Source organism: Vulpes lagopus, chromosome 21, assembly GCF_018345385.1.
Source record: "Vulpes lagopus strain Blue_001 chromosome 21, ASM1834538v1, whole genome shotgun sequence".
In the NCBI taxonomy this organism is placed as follows: Eukaryota; Metazoa; Chordata; class Mammalia; order Carnivora; family Canidae; genus Vulpes; species Vulpes lagopus.
The window spans coordinates 27,265,069-27,287,939 of NC_054844.1; the positions used below are offsets into that span (position 1 = coordinate 27,265,069).

Consider the following 22,871-nt stretch of genomic DNA (forward strand, 5'->3'; position numbering starts at 1 on the left):
GGGCCTGATTGTGACACACGCAAAGGACCGTCCCTCTGGAACCATCAGTGTTGGTGAGGGAGGGCAGGTCTCGGAAAGAGGAAATCACGAGCAATAATTACCTAGGCATGTAAAGGACTCTCTCGGCCACCACAAAACCCACCCTGAAGAAGAGATTGCTGGCTGGAATGAACGGGAAAACCAGGAACAACAAGCCCACTAACACTTCCTTGTGCTCCAGTCTCTGAAACACACAATAGTGAAGGACAAATTAATTTTTAAAAAATGTCACTGCAGTCGGCATTTAACCATCTCTTTCATTCTCAGGTTCTCATTGACGGAATGAATAGATCAGACCAACGTAAACCCTTTGATCAGTGAGCTGAATTCATCAGAGAAAGCCCTCAGGCTGACACCTCTGGCGTGTCCCACGTCTGCCACCCAGAAACCTCTGATAATTGTGCAGGATCAGGGACCATTACTCCTTGTTCTGGGCCGGCCCTACAGCCACCCTGTTTCTTGGTTCTGGTCCCTTTCAGAATCTCTGTCCCCCCAGGCAACTGGCTTCCAGAGAGCAAAGCAGCTTGATAGGACCAAGCTCACTAAGGCTTCGTGGAACATTATTGTCCTCTCTGAAATAGAATGCATTCAAAAGAAAAAAACAAGAAAACAAACAACAAAAACCCCACAACCAACCTACACACAAAGCTCACCAGGAGCTTAGCATAAAGCCTGGCATAAAGGAAATTAAATGCAAATGGTAAAATTCAGGGAACCAATGAAAGAGATCATTAAAGCTGAGAAATTTTTAGTGCAAATTAAGCCAGTATTTGTTCCATGAAATTTTTTGGCACCAAAAGTCATTAAAATAATTCATTAAATTGACAAAAACACCTTTCTCTAATATTATATATTTATTGTAGATATTACTTTGTCAAGATTTCTCTGTCACTTCTAATTAACAGAAAAAAATATTTATTACTAATTTGTTATAATGGACACTATAAAAACTAGTTTGTGTTTCCATTACTATGATATGAACACATCTGAAGACAGGCCTATTTAAAACCTCAACATATGGATGACGTGATTTTTTCCCCTTAAAAAATCAAATAGAACTGCATATTACAGTTAAAGATATTTCTCACAAACATTTAAAAGCGTATTACTTTTAATAACTGTAAACAACTAAATAAAAGAGTTTTAAAAATATAAACAAACTTCCTAAAATGAACTACTAATGCTTTAAGTGGACAAAGTAAAAGATTTTTAACATCCTGAGAAATTTGTCACCTGGATTTTATTAAGATCTTTGTTTTGCTGACTATAACATATAGAGTAATAAAATTTCAGAGAGCAATTCCATATGAATAGATGGGATTTGGACAATTTTCCTTAAATAATTAATAGTTCTGTAAGTTATGACTTCATTTTTTTCCCTAAAGGAACCATACTCTTTAGAATTAAAAGATGGAAGGAAAAAAAGGCTTTCATAACAAGCCTTCAATTGAAATGGATGCAATAGGATGATGTTATATTTCTCTGACCCACTAAAATTGAGGGCAAAAAAAAACAGGTGAGAAAAGTAGCAAGTTCATTATATTTAAAAGCTGCAATATATTTTGAGATTATACTTTGAATTTACAAAGTACATTTCATCTCAAGAACTTAAAGTTTACATAATTAAAAAAAAATAAACACCTTCATAAGAATCCTGTGAACCAAGAGCAAGGATTCAATGCTAGAATTGAAAATGAATCCCAGAGAATGAGTGTCTTGTCCAGTGTTCCTCATGGACTCTCAGTCTATTACTGGGTATGGGGTTAGTATTCTATTTTTGTAGATGCACTTTTATTTTTTAGCTATAGTTGAATACTTCTTTTAAGCCTATCAAAAGTTGAAATGCCTTTTACAAAAGAATTCACATATTATCCCATAGACCTTACTAAAGGGAATTTAATATGCTCTGTTTATTAATCATATAGAATTAAGAAAAAAAGAGTATAAACAGAATTCCAACCAGGCCTTTATCCATGTCCCTGAATAGTGTTTCATCCAGTGAGCCACCTCTCTGGCCCTCATCAATGTTATGAGAGAACGGTCCCCAGTGGGGATCTGAAGGAGGCATCACTTCCATACCCCCAATCTCACAGTCTTGCCTGAGCAAAGGCTGCCTTCCTCACTCTGGTGGGCATATGTTTCTCTCCTTCACTCAGCAGAATCCCCTGGGTTGGGAGGAGGCAGGTGTCAGGTGACCTGCAGACACCCTACTCCATGCCTGTCCCTTCTCCCTCACCCAACCCTGTAGGGGGCAGGACCCCCATGAAGCTCACCACTGCTGGGGACAAGGAGATGAGGGCAGGAGTCAAGGAGCCCCATGCCTCCTCCAGAAGACTGACGTGCAAACTGAGAATTCACAACACCATGTCTTTCTTGTTCTTCCACCAGGTTCTTCAGGCTCCAAGAGCATCTTTATCTCCTTCATGGCCATCATCCCACTTGTAATTACACACTTATCTGTGTGTTTATGGTCTTTATAAAATGGCTGTCTTCCCCAGGAGACTATATAAGCCATGAGGGCAGGGAACTGGTTGGCTGGGTTCCCTGGTGCATGATCTGTGCTTATTAGCTCAGTGCCTGGCACTTAATGGATGCTCAGAAATATTTGTTGAGGGCACGTGGGTGGCTCAGTGGTTGAGCGTCTGCCTTTGGCTCAGGTCATGATCCTGGGGTCCTGGGATCGAGTCCCACACTGGGTTCCCCACAGGGAACCTAGCCTGCTTCTCCTTCTGCCTATGTGTCTGCCTCTCTCTCTGTGTCTCTCACAAATAAATAAATAAAATCTTAAAAAAAGAGAGAGAGAAATATTTGTTGAATAGGTAAGTGAATAAATGTACCAGGCAAGAGAGAAAACTGGATGCAAGAAGGGGAGAAGTTAAGGAGGACATCCTGGTGGAGGTGATGATTTGAGTCTGAAAAAAATGAATGGATGCTTAGGAGGCAAATTTGGTTGTGGTTGGGATGGGAAGGCAGGTCACCCACAGAGGGGCTGGTCCTACAATGAGCTTTTCTTCCAATTTAACTGAAGACAGTGGCACAGCACCGAAACTCAATGAAGTTTTATTATTTTATTTTGTCTTGAGAAAAATAATATTCAAGACAAATTCTTTATTCTCCAATTAACTTGATGATCACGCCCTTTGCCTTCCCTCCTCCCCATTCAGTCAAGGGAGAGAAAGTATTCAGAAATGTATTTCCTTAAACGTCAAGTCAATCAACAAAGCAGAAAGTTGTAAAGCTAGGGAAAAATGTCATGGACATGGCTAAATTTCCTAGAATGAGAGAGTGGGAGGGAATCCAGTTTTGCATCTTGTGGGTCACAGACAGAACTGACTAAATACCTCAAAGCTTATTTCGGCCTAATAGAATCTCAAACAAAATATGAACGAGGGGAAAGAAAAAATTTGTGACACTTTCCAAAGTACACAGAGTGCATTCAATTTCTAGGAATAGAGGCAAATGGAAATTTACTTATTCAAATTACAGTAGGAGGTGAAAAAAACATGAGAATTAAAAGCTAATAATATGGCTATTAATAATATGCATTTTTGTAATATGCTAATACAATAATATGGCTATTAATAATATGCATTTTTTGTCTGATTAACCATACAACTTCAGAGAGATTGATTTATTTCTTTGCATTTTAATTTGATGACCAGTCAGACAAAAGAAAGGTATTGATACCTATTATGTCTGTAGGAAAAACGTGTGATAGATTCAGTATGACAGATGTTAGGTTTGATTCTTTTCTGGCTTGGGATGATGTAGAGAAGCATGCCCCTGAGTTGCAAGGAGATGAAGACCTCTTAACACCTCTCTTAGGTGCCAGAGAGTTGTTGGGCCGCTGTCTCCACAGTCACATATCTGACCAAGCAGCTAAGGGAAGAGCAGTGATTTTCTCAGGATTGTAAGTGACCTCAGAGGGACTGTCACGCCAGAACCCAACTCTAGCCTGGCAGCTTCTGGTTTATTTCTTCCGCTTCTCACTCTCAGTTCACTTTCAAAGCGTAGGTCATAGATAAGGGGATAAGGGGACACACACACACACTGTGGCCAGCACAGTGTGGGTGAATGTTAGGGAGAAGAGGACCCCTCCCTGCCCGATTCAAAATAGACAACATCCACTGCTAACTGTTCCCTTCCAGAGAGGCAGAGAAGGCCTCATTATAGTAATTTTTTTAAAGATTTAAAAAAAAAATTTTTTTTAAGATTTTTTATTTATTTATCCATAGAGATGCAGAGAGAGAGAGAGAGGCAGAGACACAGGCAGAGGGAGGAGCAGGCTCCATGCAGAGCCTGATGTGGGACTCGATCCAGGGTCTCCAGATCATGCCCTGGGCTGCAGGTGGCGCTAAACCGCTGTGCCACCGGGCTGCCTGATTTTTAAAATTTTTAAGTTATTTCTATGCCCAACATGGGACTCGAACTTATGACCCTGAGATCAAGATTCACATGCTCTACCCACTGAGCCAGCCAGGTGCCCCCTCATCATAGTAATTATTATCATCATATTTTATCATATTTTCTCCCACCTCCATAGTTTTCAGGAAAATGGTACAGTGTATTTAGGGTGCGAGCAGGTTCTCACAGTTCTACGGATAGCACAGTTATATTTCAGTCCTAAAGATTTATTTGGCAGCACTGGGCTCTCGCTGTCTGCATCTAATTTATCAATCTACAGGGAAGCTGATGACAGTCAAGTTCTCCTCTTCAGCCCCAGGAGTAAGGCATTTGCCAGGCTGACAACTGGCATGGCTGCCAATACTTATTATGCTTTCCTTTTCCTTTCTGTTTATGGATCTACTTCTCCCATTAGACTATGAGTTCCTTGATGGCCAGTCACCATTACATTTAAATTTGTCACCTAGATACCTGGAATACACATAATTGGCATTCAACTAGTATATGCTGCAATAGTAAAGATCAGTGATGAAAGCTCCATAAATATCACTAGGGTTCTCCAGCACACCCATAGCCTTTTTCAGGGACTTCCCATTAAGGAAATCCTTTACTTTGGTAGCCGTCTGAACACAGTATTTGCAACATGAACTTGGGGTGGAAATTCCTCAGTGTTCGAGCATCCAAGAACACCTTATAAGGGGCTGGCACTTCTGACCAACAATACTGAGGTATTTTAATCAAGATATATATATGCACACCTCCTGTGCCACACTGATTCCATTCACTGCTGCTTATTACTACTCCGTCTTGCCTGGTCATATATTTGGTTTGATGTCATGAACAGTGATATCTTTCACTTTGTTGACATTCAATTTTAATTTTTAAAATATTACAGTGTCTAATATTACTATTATTGTCATTTTGAAAATTCTTTTTAATTGGAGACAGGTTATTTAATCAATTGGAATCCCTTGTGAATGAGTAATACTACCTCATCTCTTGTGAGGGGCTCGTTCTGAATTCCAGTCTCTGAGCTGGGCAGTGAGTTAGGCTCATTCTCTGGCTAAGTGACTCGATCTGCAACCCTGCGGCAGCCAATCAAAATCTGTGCAAGTTTAAATAATGATTTAACCTTACAACACAACTCTTTGGAGATATTACTACCCCTGTTGTAAACTGTTCTATGTCTTAGACCTTTGAGTCCTTCATTAGTAACTATAAACCATAATCAGGACAAATGCCAGGGAGTTATTGTGATATTTCTGTGAGAAGCATTTCTCAAGGTTGCACACAACCTCTGATCTCCTTCCTGCAAAACTGGGGAACCTGGGCTCTCCTTGTGCTGCTTTTATACATCTTAAGAATTATTTTGTGGCCCAACTCCTGCTGTCCACGGGAAATGCATCAGTGAGTCTCCACTTGAGCATATCAGAGGCTTACATTTATTTATTTTTTTTTTGAGGCTTACATTTATTTAAAACATCATGAACTTTCAATCTACAAAAGCCCTTAGATACTATCAAGGATGGTGATAATACAGACTGCATCAAATGAGTGGAGAAATGGCCCCAAAATACTAAGTCAGGAGACATGAAGGATGCTTTCAAGACCAGGATGGGAAGCGCCAAGTGAGGAGGACAGAGAGAACTCGGCTGTCTGGGGCAAGGGGATGCACTGTTTGAGCTCTGCACAACCTCATGCTTCCTCCCCCTGAGCTGCCCCTTTCCTACATGATCTTCACTGTTGTCTGTGTCTGCCTTGGCATTTTACAGCCCCTCCCTTCTCCACCTCTGTCTGGCAGTGGCTCGGTTCGCATATCCGCAGGCATAGCTCCTGTCTGGTGTTCCTGTCCATGGTCACAGCTCTCATCCCTGTGCCTCCCCATGACAGTCCCATCCTTTACTTTTATGAGCCATCTGCCAGGTGTCACTTTACATGTTGCCGCCACGAACCCTGACCATATCACTGCAAACAGACCCTTCATAAACTCTTCAATCACCCCACTGGAGTCTGTTGTGTGTTTCCTGCCAGACCCTGACTGACAGGTCAGCCCAGAGTGGAAGGGTACAGGGATGGAAACAGAGCTGTGGATGGATGCCAAAGCAGCATCAGAATTCTGGTTTTTGTGAGCTGACAGGAGCCAGCTCCAGCCCACTCTAGTCTTGGTCCCATCCTTACACTGTTATATTTCCATTAGGTTTCAGCCTGTGGCCTTTTTAAGGCCATTGAGGTTATAGAAAATTTTAAGTGCGGTACAAAAACAAACCCCAACCCAAGAAGCTTTTTATGTGGCAAATGAGAATGAGACTCATCTCTCAATAGTTGAAGGGGAAGTTCTGAATTTTTACTGCCATTGTGGGTATCCAAGAGACCACCTGCTATGCCTCAGCCAAGATCTAGAGTCTAATCTCTGTAAGAGCAATGAAGGAGGCAAGACAAACCCTGGGCCAGTCCTCAAGGAAGAGAAAAGAAAAACTAAAGCTGATTCTCAGAGCCTCAGTCACAGTAGCCAAATTCCTTGGTGATTATTCATATTCAACTGGGACCCTGAGCTGGGCCAGATGGCCACAATACCACACCGCAAGAGGTCTACGGACAGTCCTCCCACAACATGAACACACTTCACATCTCACAAGGAGGCATGGAAAGGTACCACTTGCAGGGTTCTCCTCCCATAGAAATGGATGGGATAAGCTAAGCTGGGTAGGATAGAAAATGGCCTGGGTTCAGGAACTCCACAGCATGGCTGCCAACCCACACTCTCCTTGGCACGACCCTTGGGTATCATTTCCTCACTTCCATGTGCTCTAGAATTTACTCATGAATGTACAAGGAAAAAAGATTTTTAAAGGGGAAATGAATGAAGAAATTATACCCCCTAAAAAGACAAAAGTAGATTTGTACACTCTGTGTCTTCTCTGAGCCAATTTAAACACAGCTTTTCCACCCATGCCAAGCTTTTCTTCACCGAGAAGCACTGCCAGATGCGCTCATGAACAGAGAGCCGAAGGCAGATTAAAATCAGAGCATTCAGAAACTGGCATTTTCCATTTCTGGTCTTTGGTTTGGAACTTCGTTTTCTGCCATCATTTTTTGTTTGATTTGTTTTTAATCAACAGACTGAATCTTCTTGCCAACATGAATTCCTGAGATTGAAATTCCTTATCTCACAAGAGCACACAAGTACGTTTCAGAGGTAAATCAGGTGGAGGAGTGAAGCTCTCAGATTACTCTAACTGGGGATAAGCTAATTCATAACGTTATTTAGATGTGTATGTTACATTCTGCATACGTGTGTTTTAAATGTTTAAAGAAAAATAAAAGCAAAAACCTTTTAAAAGATGCTGATTGGTAAATATCAATCTAGTGCAAAAAACACCATTCGCGTAGTAAATCAAGCATTAGTAAGGAGTTAAAAGGGAATTAATTGGAAAATGTTGTTTAAGAAACCTTTCCCTGATTAGAATGAAACTACAGGAATTTTTGGAGATAGGGGAGAAGTCACAGAAGTGAACTTTCTTCATATCTAACTGTGGTTCTAAACAGAAACAGAAAAGGCTCTAGAAAGCTATGTATTTTTTAAAAAGTGAGGAAGACAAGAGAGATGGAAGGTCACATCTGAGAAATTATGGTATGTGTGCTACATACATGAGAGACATGGGGAGGGGCTGATAAAAGCCACTTGGTAAGTTATAAGTGGTAGAGGATGTAAGGAAAACAAGTATCTCTCGAGTACAAACCATATGTCAAACCTTTGGCTGAATTTTCCCACTGAAACTTCATGATAATATTATAACATAGGTAATTATTTCCAGTTGTACAGATAAGAAAATGAAGTACAAAGGGCTTAACACACAGATCTAAGTTGATACAACTAGTGAGAAGCAAAGGTTTCAAACTGAGGTCTAGTTCACCCCAAAGCCTGTCCTCTTCCAACAGTCCATGTGGCTTTGGAATCCGTGTGTGTGTGTGTGTGTGTGTGTGTGTGTGTACATGCACACATGCGCATGCACACCATACACTGGGGGATTTCAGCCCTTCCCTACCTTCTGGTTTTGCAGCAGAAATATACTGAGCGCAGATGAGACCCAGCAATTTGGAGTTGACAAGTAAGACACTGCTGAGGTAGTCTAGAAAACTGCACCCTGAGGCCTATGACAGAAGGTACCACTGATTCACTTTGCCACATCAATACAGATGCAAGTGTTCTACAGTCTACAGGAATGCAATATGTGGCACAGAATATGTGTTCTTTGTCAAGTCTTCAATTGGAATGGTTTCAGGTGGTCCATCTCTTCATTCTGACAGCCAGCCTCTGGAAGAATGGACATATACTTGCCTACCAGCCACAACACAATAAGACATAAAATATTGACTAATCTTAGTTCCTGAATTATAGTTGAGAAGTCTCAAGGGGGGAGTAATGATTAATTTTGACATAAGAAATCAAATAATATGATGAAGCTGCCCTTGTTAGTAAGGAAAATAAGAGGACATTCATATTCTAATGACCATAGAAGCACAATGAATAAACTAAGTGAGCAGCTAACTGGGACAAAGGCCTTCTAATTTTTAAATCTACACATGCTCTGTAACTTGTTCTGGCTCTAACCTTCCATTTTTAATATGCGACAGTTTATCTAAGAACTGTTTATGCATAAACCTTGCAGGAATGGAACAACATGACAACGATTTACTATTTATACCATATTTATTATATATATGTAATATGTATATCTAGTATGTATATATATTAAAACATACCTGTTATTTATATACTGTATCTGAATATATAAAATAACAACAATAAAAAATAGAGAGAGTATTCACTCAGGAAGGTGGATTTAGAAAATTAACAGTGGCGTGTGTTTGCAAGTATTGAGATCAACGTTCACTGAAGAGGAAGGGGGAGGGGGAGAGGAATCAGGATCCCCATCAGACACCTCTGGCTTCAGATGATGGGCCCTGTCCAGAGGAGGGTCAATGGTGCCCTAGATAAGATACCTATGAGAAGCAAGGAGAGAAATATCAACAGGAGCTCAGTCTTGTGCCTGGAGCCTGTCCCAACAAAGTGGGGAAGACAGTCTGCTGCCTAGAGGCATTGGTATCACATCATGCCCACCATATCCAGCTCTCCCTGGCAAAATGGAGAAGACACAGGTAATGCCCCAGAATCCTGAATCAAGAACTGTAACTCAATTAGGTGACTCAATATGCGAGGGAGGCAGGAGCAATTAACCAAGTTTTCCCCTCTGTGAAGATTCAATTAGGGACCAGGATGAATTTAGCCATGGAAGTCAAGTCATGAGGGAATTTAGCTTTGATGAATTCACCTGTTTAAATTTACTTTGATGAATTCATTTGTTTGAGCAAACAGAAGCAGAGGATAAATTAGATGCGTTTTCATAAATTGTTTAGTTCCTATGAGAGTATACATGCTGGGCAGAATTAGTTTCTACCTATAGTTATTGTTCAAATGTTTCTGTTAAGGAGAAGTTCCTCTGCCAAAATCTTCCAAAGCAAGATGGCATAGACTTATTTTTTTGTCTGGAAAAAGACAAGGTGCTTTACTTTTTCACATAGTGAGTCATACTCACTAAAAAGTATGATTCATCTACTTGGGATTGTCACAGAGGAGACAGTACCTTCCCTCTGTAATCTAAAATAAATAAGAAGAAACCACAAAAATCCCACACAATTTCACAGAATAAAGACCCACACATTTTAGAGCAGCATTTCTTAAAGAAAATAATTCACCATGCTTTATCAAACAAATCTCATAGAAATGTTTGGCTTACTTCAGGTTTATGAAATATAAAGTAATAAGAAATTTAGAAAGCTCTCTCAACAGGTAAAAACAACAAAAAAGTGATATTTACTTGTACAACTGAGCTCCTAGGGGAACTACTGTTAATAAGTGGATTTGAATCCTGGTATCCATCAATGTACTCATCCAAAATCAAAATATCTTCTGTAATCAAAATATGCTGCATCTCATTGCATAAGACCCAAATCCTGCTTCTGAAACATTTTGGTGATAAAAGCCAATGGATCATTTTGCTTCATGAGAAGTCACTGAAAAGCTTTTTCCAAATAACCATCATGATTAAAAAATAATGCTCTTCCCTCATCTTTAACTGGGCAAACAACAGCCTGCCTGCCACAGTTTAAAAGGACAAATTTAATAGACTCACAAATGCAACAAAGGACAGAAACAAAGGCTCTGTTTAAAATAGTATTAAATACAGATGGACCCTGACTTAGGGTGCTTCCACTTATACTTTTTGACTTTATGATGGTACGAAAGTGATAGGCATTCAGTAGAAACTGTACTTTGAATTTTGAATCTGGATCTTTTCCTGGGCTAGCGATACATGGTACTGCCCCCTCTGTGACACTGGGCAATGAGCCACAGCTCCTAGTCAGCTATGAATGGAGGGAACTGATCCACTGACAACCATTCTGTACCCATACAACTGTCCTATCTTTCACTTTCAGTACAGTACTCAATATGTTTCAGAGGATATTCAACACTTCATTATAAAACAGACTTTGTATTTGCAATGACGTGGATGGAACTAGAAGGGTATTATGCTAAGTGAAATAAATAAGTCAATCAGAGAAAGACAAATATCATATGATTTCACTCATGTGGAATTTAAGAAACACAGGATCATAAGGGATGTGAGGGAAAATTAAAACAGGACAAAAAACAAGACAAAATCATAGAGGGAGACAAATCATAAGAGACTCTTAATCATAGGAAACAAACTGACAGTTGTTGGATGGCAGGGAGGTGGGGGGATGGAGTAGCTGGGTGATGGGCATTAAGGAGGGAATGTGATGAAATGAGCACTGGGTGTTATTTAAGACTGACGAATCACTGAACTCTACCTCTGAAACTATTAATACACTAAGTTAATTGAACTTAAATAAAAAATAAGTTTAAAAAATATTTTTGAAAAGCTTCTAGGTGCTTCTTAAACATAATTAAGGTAGGAAACCACTAGAATAAACAAAAATACCATGTTAAAAAATTTAAAAATAAAGTGTGTTTCTTGTAGGCAGCAAAAACAAACAAACAAACAAATAAATAAAACAACCTTTGTGTTAGGTGATTTTACCCATCCGTAGGCTCCTGTAGACATTCTGTGCATACGTAAGGTAGGTGAGCCTAAGCTATGATATTCAGTAGGTTAGGTGTAGTAAATGCATTTTTTAACCTATGTTTTCAATTTGTTACAGGTTTATCTGGATGCAACCCCATCGGAAGATTTGTACCTATAATTCCAAGTTGAGAACTTCAAACCCCTATTCCGTTGTTTCATTAGGATTGCTTTCTACTGATAGCAACAACGGAAATCTCCAAAGTATATATAAGAGAGAAGCAGTTCAATATATCTATATGAGGCTTGACAAAAAAAAAATAAAAGAACTTAGCCACAGAATCACTAATTAGGAGTCATTTATTTGCCCTTGGGAAATTCTTACAAGGTAAGAGAATAAATGTTTTAGGAAAACAAAGAGTCAAAGTTTTCCTCCAATAAGCCCTGGCATTGAATTATTCCCAAGAGAAAACACTGTCATGGTGAGGACCTAAATCTGTAATAGGCAAAAAACTAGAGTTCACTGCCAAAGTCACCCAAATCAAAAGAAATTGTGGTACACAGTAATGGAGAGAATTTTCAAGGCAATGCCAGAGAGGCTGACATTAATAAATGTTCTTCCTAATTAATCACTTTTTAATACCAAATGCCAGAGTCCTGAGTCACAAACTGACTAAGCCAATTTGGCCATTTAAAGTTGCCAGGTCCTTTTGTAAATACTGGTGGCTTCTGACAATTAGACCCAGACGGGATACAAAAATGAAAGCAAGTTTTAGAGAAAATTCTGCCAAAAGTGCAACCACTTATTAGCAAACAGGCACACACTGGCTTATCATGGAGCTCAAGGAAGTCCTTTGTCCACCAGCTTTCCCGCAAGAACCACCCATGAAAGGAATTATTTTCTGAGGCAAGAACTATTCACTTTCTACTCAGGGAAGACAGAGTACTCTGTCAAGTGGCTTCTTGTAAATCAACACCTAGGCAGATAAAGATAGAATTTTTAACTTTCTCCAGATATAAGAAAAACTATATGTGGAGAGATATAGGTAGTGTCACTAAGGTCTTACCTTTAACACCGCCACTTAACATACCAGTGGGTCGAAGTGGATACTTGCTTCCCCAAACTGTGACATTTTATAGACAGTCCTGTAGCATCTCTCATTTCTCACCATTGTGAGCAGTCATTGTATCAAATGCTCACGCTGGTTATTTCAAATTAAGGCCTCAAATACAACGAAAACCAAGATTCCATCAATCTTGGCTTTCACTTGCTGTTGGGAGGTTGTCAACTCTAACTCTAAAATAAATGGTTTCAAAGAAATTCCTTTTCAGCTGGTATTGACTGCTAAAGGGATAAATAAACATGAAAATTCTTCCGATGATGCTGTGGTGGTGGTGGTGGCTATTGTTTTTGAAAGTATAAATAAGGCAAAAACAAAACAAAAAAATGTTTAAAAGCGGCTCCAAAAACGGACTCTCAAAAGTTCACTTCTCCACTCACCCTCAAATATTTAAGTCAATGCTTCCCAGAGCATATCACAAGAACACTGACACATTCTCAAATTCAAATAAATTTGAGAAATGCCATTCACTGTACACCCCATTTGGAAACTCAAAAGGCCGCTTAGAGCACAGTCAAGGCTTTCTGAAATCCTCTAGTAGGGAAATACGTTGAACTTTTTAAAACTTCTGAAATGCAGAATCTTTATTTAGAGTAACCTTACTTAATGACCTGTACAATGCTAGAACATATTTTGAAAAATGATGGTATAAACTGCTCAAGCAGAATGGAGTTAAAAGGAAAAGTTTCCACCTTGGGAGTTTCTCTATAAGCAGTACCAAAAATTATCTCACTGTCTGCAAATAGAAAATTTTCCCTGAATCTCAGCTATAGCCTTTATGCTATAGTCAAAACACATTTTTTGCTTTTCATTCTTGGTGGATGTAGGGTAGCTGATTGCCATTTTCCGTGCAGAAAACCATTATACATTGAAAGAGCTTTATCATGTCATGAGGCTGCATAGTGTCGGCTCTAGCCAGGGTAAGTTCTGAAAGCAGGAAGGTTTCTTGGCAGGTCAGAAGCAGGTTTAGATCATACCTTTATTTAGAAGGATAATTCTCTCAGAGGTGGGGGTTGGAAGCAAGCAAAACCAAGTTCTTCAGGCAGCTACTGGGTTTTATCCTATCATTACTCTCCACATCAGGATATTGTTTGGAACAAGTGAATGGCCAGTAAGTTAAATGTTTAATATTCTATCTTATTGCCTATGCTAGGCTTTTCCTCTCTGAAGGCACCATTCTGCATCTATACATTCCCTATAGATTTATTCTGCTTGTCTCTAAATACTTTGTTAACTTTTAAGACTTGTTTCTATTTCTATTTCTTTATTTTTTATTTAAAGATTTTATTTATTTTAGAGACAGAGGGAGCACCCATGAGCAGGGGGAGGAGCAGAGGGAGAGAGACATGCAGACTCTGTGTGGAGCCCAATGCAGGGCTCGAACCCAGGGCCCCAAGATCATGATCTGAGCCAAAACCAAGAGTCAGACACACAACCAGCTGAGCCACCTAAGTGCCCCAAGACCATTTTCCATTTCTATCTCACAGCTATATATGTATATGCTAACTGTGACCTGACCTCCTCCTATGAGATACACAGAAAGTATAGGAGGGTACTATTGGACACTTCTCCCAAATCATTTGCCTTGTCCAGTATTCTTGAAAATTTTCCCATCCTCAGCAATGGTGCTTTTAGTAAAAAGCACCATGTCCACTGATTACTCATTCATTCAACAAATGCATACTGCTATTACCTCTTTATAGTCTCTTTGGGCATTATACTTATAAGCAATCACTTAAAGAATTTAGTGGGATGCCTGGGTGGTTCAGTGGTTGAGAGTCTGCCTTTGGCTCAGGGCATGATCCCAGAGTCCAGGATTGAGTCCTGCATCGGGCGCCCTGCAGGGAACCCGCTTCTCCCTCTGCCTATGTCTCTGCCTCTTTCTCTGTGTCTCTCATGAATAAATAAGTAAAATCTTAAAAAAAAAATTAGCAAGTAATTGCTTTGCTGTTTTTTGCTTGCTAATTTATTGCTTGCTAATTTTTTTTAGCAAGTAATATCTCCTTTGTATTTTCCAGGGTCTATTCTAAGTTCTTTGAAATACATCAGTTAGCAAAACAGACACAAAGAATCCCTGCCCTTGCAGAGAGGGGGGAAAAAAAGAAAGAGCGACTGATAAAGGGTATCTACAAAATATGGTGAGCAAGAAGTGGGTTGCAGTTCAAAACACGGTGGTCAGGGTAGGCCTCATTGAGAAGCTGGGAACTAAGCAAAGACTTGCAGGAGATGAAGGAATCCGTAAGACTCATTTCATAGTCAGCAATGAGAAGGAATGAAGTAACAAGAGAGATAATGACCACACAATGAGCACACAGAATCTTTAGGGCCATTATAAAGGCCATAACCTTTAGGTTATCATTTTTGCTTTGAAAGCAAAAAGAAGCCCCTGGAAGATTTTAAGCACAAGAGGGAAAGGTTAGGTGCTCGCTTACATTTTTAAAGAATGATCTAGTTACTGTGTTGAGAACAGTCTGGACCACTGGCACAGGGTAGAAGCAGGGAGACTAGTTAAGAGCTCTGGCAATAATCCAGGTGAGAGATGGCGGTAGTTTGGACCAGGAGGGCAGCAGTGAAGGTGGAGAGAACTGGTCAAATACCAGATGTACTGGGAAAACATACTTGCTAGTACTCATTGACAGATTGGATATGATATTAAAGATAGAGAGGTGGAGAGGACATGATGAAACCCCACGAACTTTGCCTTGGGCAGCTAGTAGAATGTAGTGAATTCACAAACGTTGTGAGGGACAAAAAAAATGGGTATATTCAGCGGTTAGAGTTCGGAATGTTGACTTTGAGACACCCATGTGCAAGTGCATTTATATAGCAATGCCTTCCTGAACAAGGGTGGGTACCATGTATTTTGTTTCATTTATTGTTTTTTTTTTTTTAATATTATTTATTTATTTTTTTGACACAGAGAGAAAGAGAGCACAAGCAGAGGGAGTAGCAGAGGGAGAGGGAGAAGCAGGCTTGGAGACACTACCCCCTTCCCCATACAAAACCTAGGACCCTGGGATCACGACCCCAACCGAAGGCAGATGCCCTACCAACTGAGCTACCCAGGTGCCCCTGTTTCATTTATTCTTATTAAATTCATTTTGATGTGTGTAATAACATGAATACATAAATATTAAAGCTCCTACCTATTACAGACTTGTTTTCTTTTTTTTCTTTTTATTTTTTATTAGACTTGTTTGTTTTCTAATACTCCATGCTGCCTCTTTAGGCAAAGCATGTGTAAAAATAAGCATTCTTAGGTTTTTGTATGGGGAAGGCGGTATTCTCCCCAAGAATGTGTTTGTCACCCCTGTACAGGCTTTCTTGGGCATGGTACTTTATAGCGAACCGTCTAAAGAATATGGTAATCAATCACTTCAGTTTCCTTTGTATTTTCTAATACAATAGCAATTTCCACTGGACCCTCTGTTCAGAGGTATTTGTAGCTACTTTTATCTCTAAGAATCCTAATTACATATTTCATTGTTTTCTTAGAACGAGATGAAAAAAGATAAGCTCCTTTAAATAGAAATTTCATGTTCTGAATGGAAACAGGACAGAATGACTATAGGAGTTACAAAAATGTCTTTTGACCTTGTTAAGAGTTTAAAACCAATCAGAATCATTGTAAAGCTAAGTAGAAATGAGTTGCTTTCTCATTAAGAGAAATAAAGTATTAACAAACTGCTAAGATTATAGGGGTGCCTGACTGGCTCAGTTGGTAGAGTGTGTGACTCTTAATCTTGGGGTTGTGAGTTTGAGTCCTATGTTGTGTGTAGAGCCTACTTAATTTACAAACAAAAAATTTTTTTAAGTGTTAAGATTATCACTCAAAAGGTGGCAATTATTCTGAGTAAAAGCCAATAACATTAACTATGAAATCTTGCCAAGAATCATAAAGCATATAATCAAGAAAAAGAAATAAAGCTGTTACTGATGTTAGAAAACTCCTTTTCCCAGCATGCAACTATCTAATTCTTCCATTAATAAATTCAGAGAGTCTTCCTTCGAACTTAGGTATAAACATCAAAGAGGTAGGTAAGTCATTTTCTTATTAAAGAGTGTGACTTGTGAAAATGTAATTGCCCTGTGAAGGCAAAGAATAAAACAAATTATTTAATGATGTGGAAGAACTCCTGCCAGGCATAGATCAAAAGCCAAGCAGAACAACCCAGGTATAACCGAGTAGTACATTACACAAAACACAGGAGAGAAGGATTTGTATAAAGTTCAGATCTGGAACAAGGAGAATGACTTTGCACGTGATATATTAATCATGGACAGAAAGGAATGCCTGGGAAGACTTTGCTCAAGGGCCTCTGATTTTTAAGCAGCCACTGAATAAAAGGTGCGTTTCTAGCATCTATTTTGCTCCAATGGTCACAACTGAGTGGAATGGAGAAATCCAGTAATGGAAAAGCCTTGAAGAACAGCAACAATAAAAGAAAACAATTTCTTTCTTATATTCTACCTACTTTGCCAAACTTTCAAATACTTTAAAGACTTCTAAACTATTTCTATAGTTTGGAGGTTTATGTGATAACTCCAAAATTCATTTATAAATAGGTCAGTGATACTTGCCACTATTTTCTTTTCCTTGATAAACATTCTTTTTTTTTAAACAGAAAAGTTTTATGTTAGGACTCTGCCCTTCTGTTACAGTTGAACATACCTACTTCCAAATTCCAAAATATGCTGAAGCATTAGAAACTTCAAAGTATGTTACTACCATTAGCTCTTAGGTCAAGAATTTAACCTCTGTTATATAGGATGGGGGATAAAACGTGGTCTGGCGGTGATTAATCTTCACTGGCATTACAAGTATTTTTTTTTTTATCATGTAAAGCATGACTGTATATCGAAATATACAGAATCAAAAAGTCAATCCAGCTGGATTATGTTTATTTGGGTTTTTTTTTTTTGGTTTTAGTTTTTATGGTCATTCTTATAAAATAAAAACAGGAGCCCCAACTGTGCTCCTAAATTTAATCTGTGGCAATTTCATAATGGTGGCGATGACAAGGATGACAACAAGGACTACAAAGACAGCTGACAGGTACTCAGGGCTTCCCATGTGCCAGTCACTGTGCTGAGTGTTTTATGTGGCTTGCCCCCGTTAACCTCACAACGACTCTGTACCATGGTGTGGGAAACTGGCTGAACAAGATGAGCCCACACAGCTCATCCATGGTAGAGACCCACCTCAGATTTAGGTCAGTGGTAATCACTCTACAGCCTCCCTCCTCCCAGCCTCAGAAACTGTCAATCTAGAACTCAGAGTAGTTTTCCTTCATGTGTATCTCAGGACTGCCTCCAACATGAAAGAACAGGATCCTACTTGAGGATGACGGTCCTGAGCCTGAAAGTAAACTATCAAACAAAATTAGATGACACAGTATATTGTCTCATATACACTGAGGAGCGTACTTGTTGTATTGAACATTGGGTGTTGTATGTAAGTGATGAATCACTAAATTCTTCTCTGGAAACTAGTATTATACTATATATGAACTAACTAGAATTTAAGTACAAATTTGAAAACATTCGAGAAAAAAAAGTATGTGGAAAAAGGCAGTTGCAGTGGATCTTTCAATACATTCCATTTTACAATGAGGGATAATTCAACTCCTCTAATTTCCAGCACTGCCTATGATGAAGCAGTCAACTTATTTTTACTCTCTCATCAGAAAAATGACATAAAGAAAAATTTCAGCTTTGGCCTAAAGCTCGAGGGCCAAAGTTGACTAAAGCCACTGACCTGAAAAACTGTGCCCTTAAGTACTAAGTAGCAGGATGACATCATCATGGGTAACGGTGGCAGGTGGAGAAGCCAGCTGAGAGCTGTGATAAGAGGCTGGATCAATTGGGATGGCCAAATGTGAGACAGAGAGACATCCCAGACAATGATAACCCCCATGGTACTGGTGGTCAGGGACAGACAGACCACGTCAAGGCATCATTAGGACTTCTGTCAGCAACTGTAATGGTCCCAATTCAGGACAAACTGGATGGGTTGTAAGTGGGCTAGACAGATCAGATCTGTGATAGCATGAAGAGGATTTTCATGAACTGAGGATAGAAAAGGATGGAGAACATAGAGTCTGCAGAAAATGGGAACTGAAGACAGAAATGTAGGCCAGAAGGGAAAAAAAAAAATCAACTTTGGCACAGAGCCATGCATCATTAAACACAATCTTCATTCCTCAAGTTCAATTTTATTTTACCACTTGGTATATTAAAACAAGATGCTTATTTTGCCAGGTTTCATAATGGCCATTCTGGAATTTAGAAGACTTGTTCCACAGTGATCCATGTGCCATGATAATACTTTAACCTATTATGTGGCTGAACTAAATGCAAGGTAATTTCCAGAAATCTGAAAGCTTGTTCAGTTCAACTGCACAGGTCTGTGGTAGTACAATGTTCTAACTTATGCCACACTGGCAGAGGTGAATAGTTGTGATGGACTGTATGTCCAGCAAAGCCCCAAATATTTACAATTCTGTTTTCCCCCTCTCTCTCACAAACATACACACACACACACACGTTTTTCCATCTCCTGGTCTTCTCCATTGTACTGTAGTTACTCCCATAAGCTGCTCCACTTCCTTCATTAAAAAGGTAAGAATGCCAATGAGTAAATAATCACTTACCAACAGTGGTTCTTATTCTAATCTTACCTCCTTGTTGTGATGTAGGGTTTTTTTTTTTTTTTATGAGAAATCTAAGGCTCATAATCTCTGTTTGTCCATCAGATAACAAACTGTCTGTTCTTTTATTGAAAATGTGGCTGGGGGCTGTGATCCAGACTAGCATGAAGGCTAAGCAAGGCAAGGCTGGGAACAGGCAGGAATGGAGGTCCCTGAGATAAACACAGCCCCCTCCCTAAGTGAGGAGAGCCATTATTTCCATCCCATCCCACCGCTCCATTTCCACCAAGCTATTACTGGAGGTCACCTCCACTGACCAGCCTGCAGGTTCATCCCTGTGTAGACTTGAGAATTTGACTTGTTCTCCAGGGCTCAGAGAGAAAGCCGATGATTTGTGTTGTTTTCAAGGGAATGATGTGTAAGACTGGGAATGGACAGACAGATTGGAAAAAGAACTGTAACCTCTACGAAAAATGAAATAAACAAAACACAAATAAACAAAAACCAGTCCTGAAAGCCCCGTACCTGGGGGAGGGGACCCTCCACTGCCTCATGTCCATTCTCAAAGATCTCTCTTTGATCTCAGAGATCTCAAAGATCTGCCAGAAGATTATAAATGATATAAAAATAGTTTAGAATATCAAGATACCCTGTGAGAATGTAATAAAGAATCAATAACAAATAAATTACTCTTAAATATGATTTAGTGGTATTTCGTCTGTAATGCAAGGAAATCACATTAGAGGATGGGGTGAAAAGGGCAACTATAAAGAGTAAGACCAATGGTATTAATTCCTCTAAACAATCCAAATTACAAATTACACTACCTGATATAGATCCCTATTGCAAGTCAACAGTCTGACGGTCTGACATACAGTCTGTAGGAGGCATAATGAGAACCCCAAGTGCATTTTTTGGCCTATGGTGCATAAACAGTCACTATTGATAAAAAAAAGAATAGAATAATAAGCCTTCATGGTTTAAATTCTCTTTCTCTCTACTATACATACACTCCAACAGAGTGATTATCTTCAACACAAAGAGTAAGAGCAAATTAGTTCATTTTAAAGTTCACGGTTAAAAAAGAATTTTTAACACCATACTGAATTACATTGTAGACTGTTCTCTACATTATCTAAATTAAGTTCAAATGCATTCCTGGTGGAAAGGGGTATGAATAGGAGGAGGAGATGAAGGAGAGGCACAGAATAAGACAAATTCTACACTTAAATTCTCAAAGATGCCAAGTATTTCCAATAAATACAATAATGTTATACAATAAATAATAAACTACTCCTTGAGGTCTTATATTTCCTATGCTATGAAAATAGGACAGATTAGAAACAATCTCTAAATTCATCCTGCTGTTATTTCTGCAGAAAGCAAGCTTAGATTCTGTGTCCTAGCCCTCCCACTCAATCCTAGACAAGTGCTTGTCAAAGTCAAACATCTACTCCCTGAGCAGCTGCCTTGCAGGAATACTCCCAAATGGATGTGGAAATGGCTGGGAAGAGTCTGCAATCTGTAATAGCATCTAACTTTACTTACTTGTGTAAAGAACTTGTTTTTGTTTTCATTAAGTGTGAAAACAGTACGAGAACAAAATGTTCAAAGGAGGCCTATGGAGGGTGGGGTTTCAAGAGCAGGGTGGAGATTAGGAAATAACACACATGGTGTTTTATTCATTACATGTGTTAATTTTTGGCTTTGTAAAGTCAATTATTAAAGTATTAATGAAGCAGTCAAATAAGTGTAAATATAACTGTAACAGGGTAGATTACAGCCCCCTCCTCCAAAAGGCCTGGTTAATAACAAGGTAGGATGACAGATGAAGAAAACCAGACAAAACCCACCTGACTGTCAACATAGCCAGAGGCCAAGTAGAAAAAGCACAGCAGGAGAGAGGGAAATAGGCAGAGACTTAAAAGACCGAGGCTGAATTTTACACACACACACACACACACACACACACACACACAACTACATCATCTCTTTGGCATCATTTCTTTTGGCTCTACCTTTGGCCCACTCTGCTCCAGCCATGTCAATCTGCTATTCTGTGAACACTCCAGTACTTTTCCTGCCACAGGGCCTTGGCGCTTGCTTTTCCCTCTACTTGCTCTTCCCTAAATAGCCACTCGATTCACTCCTTCAATTCCTTCACGTCTCTGCTGAAATGTCACCATATCTGTAAGGCCAGCCCTGACCCCATCAGAATGCTTATCAATACTGGGCATATAACAACATATTTTAAATGCTTATATATAAGCTCCATGTAGACAAACCTTCATTCTATTACTACTCTAATCCTAATAGGCACTATAGTCAATATTAAGAGAATTAAAGAAGAAGTAGTACGGCTAAATAAAACATATTATCCCTGAATACAAGCCAAGGTGGCTGTTGTATAACTGAGGGTCAATCAAGGTAAACATAAAAGAAGCCTTTTCCATGATTTCCTGGACTCAATGTCTATGCTTCTTTATACAATAATTTTTTTCCTGGTAATGTACTATATGGCCTCACTATCTCAAAATTTAAGGACACTGAAAATTATTTCAATTCATCATATATAGATGCAGTACACCTGTCATTTGGAAATACTCTGGATGGACAGAGCCACATTTACTCTGCTGACATTATTACAAATATTTCATCCATTGTTTCCTTTTGGCACAGAACAATGTCCATAAAGCAGGACCTCTGTCTTCATAAAAGCTTAATCCTACTGCTTATTGTCTTGGAGTCAGACTCCTGAAGATCATGTTCTTAGTAATTAATCATCACATCAAAAAAATAGTATTATCCCCCCTTTAAAAGGTCATTTACTACCTAGCATGAGAATCTGACTTTTAAGACCTTCTAGTGTGTAAGATCTTCTAGATCAAGAACAGATCTCAAATATGAGCTAGATTAGATGCCAAACCTCTGGCAAGACGCTGAAAGAAGAAAATGTAGAAAGTGTAAGCAGCCTCCAAGAATTGCTGGAGGCTTCAGTCAATGTTTGCAAAGAACTTTCAAGATGAAATCTATCAACAAAGAGCTAAGTCTTACTATTACCACAGCAGGGATGCTTTGCTAATATTTTTCCTGATGCATTAAAAGGGATCTTGGAACAAATCCCATGAGAGAAAAGGATTGGTAATTCATTCCAAGGAAGTTTCCATTCAATCATCTTGTTATCAAAGATACTCTGGAGAGGGCCAAGGCTCGCCTGTGTGTGGGGTCCACTGGCATCATGAAGGTCCATATTTAATACACCTGACCAAGATGACAGCCTATGGATACTCAACACTCCCTTTTGATAGTTGCGAAGGAGTCAAGGGAAAAATCCTTACTGACATACCAATCCAGTGGTCTATTACATTTTCTCCTGTAGATCAATAACAATATAGCAGGCATGCCAAACTATGAGCTAAGGCCAGATTCTAATAAAAAAACATCATATCGACCCCCAAACATTTCATACTCATATTGTGTATGAGCCTTTTATAGTCTTAAAAAAAAAGAAAAAGGTTCTGCATACCAAAATCTAATTGAACAGAGTTGGT

At 39.2% G+C, this 22,871-nt stretch overlaps 1 protein-coding gene across 3 annotated transcripts in view; it reads right to left on the bottom strand.

Moving 5' to 3' along the window:
* TMTC1 (transmembrane O-mannosyltransferase targeting cadherins 1) overlaps positions 1-22,871 on the bottom strand; it is a 265,261-nt gene that overhangs the window by 92,111 nt on the left and 150,279 nt on the right. For 2 of the 3 annotated variants that reach the window (XM_041735889.1, XM_041735888.1), the window contains one exon: positions 102-223. The exons of the other annotated variant lie outside the window; for it this stretch is intronic. In XM_041735889.1, coding sequence (XP_041591823.1) covers positions 102-223 — 122 coding nt within the window. The remainder of the gene's footprint in view (positions 1-101; positions 224-22,871) is intronic. 3 annotated transcript variants of the gene reach the window in all.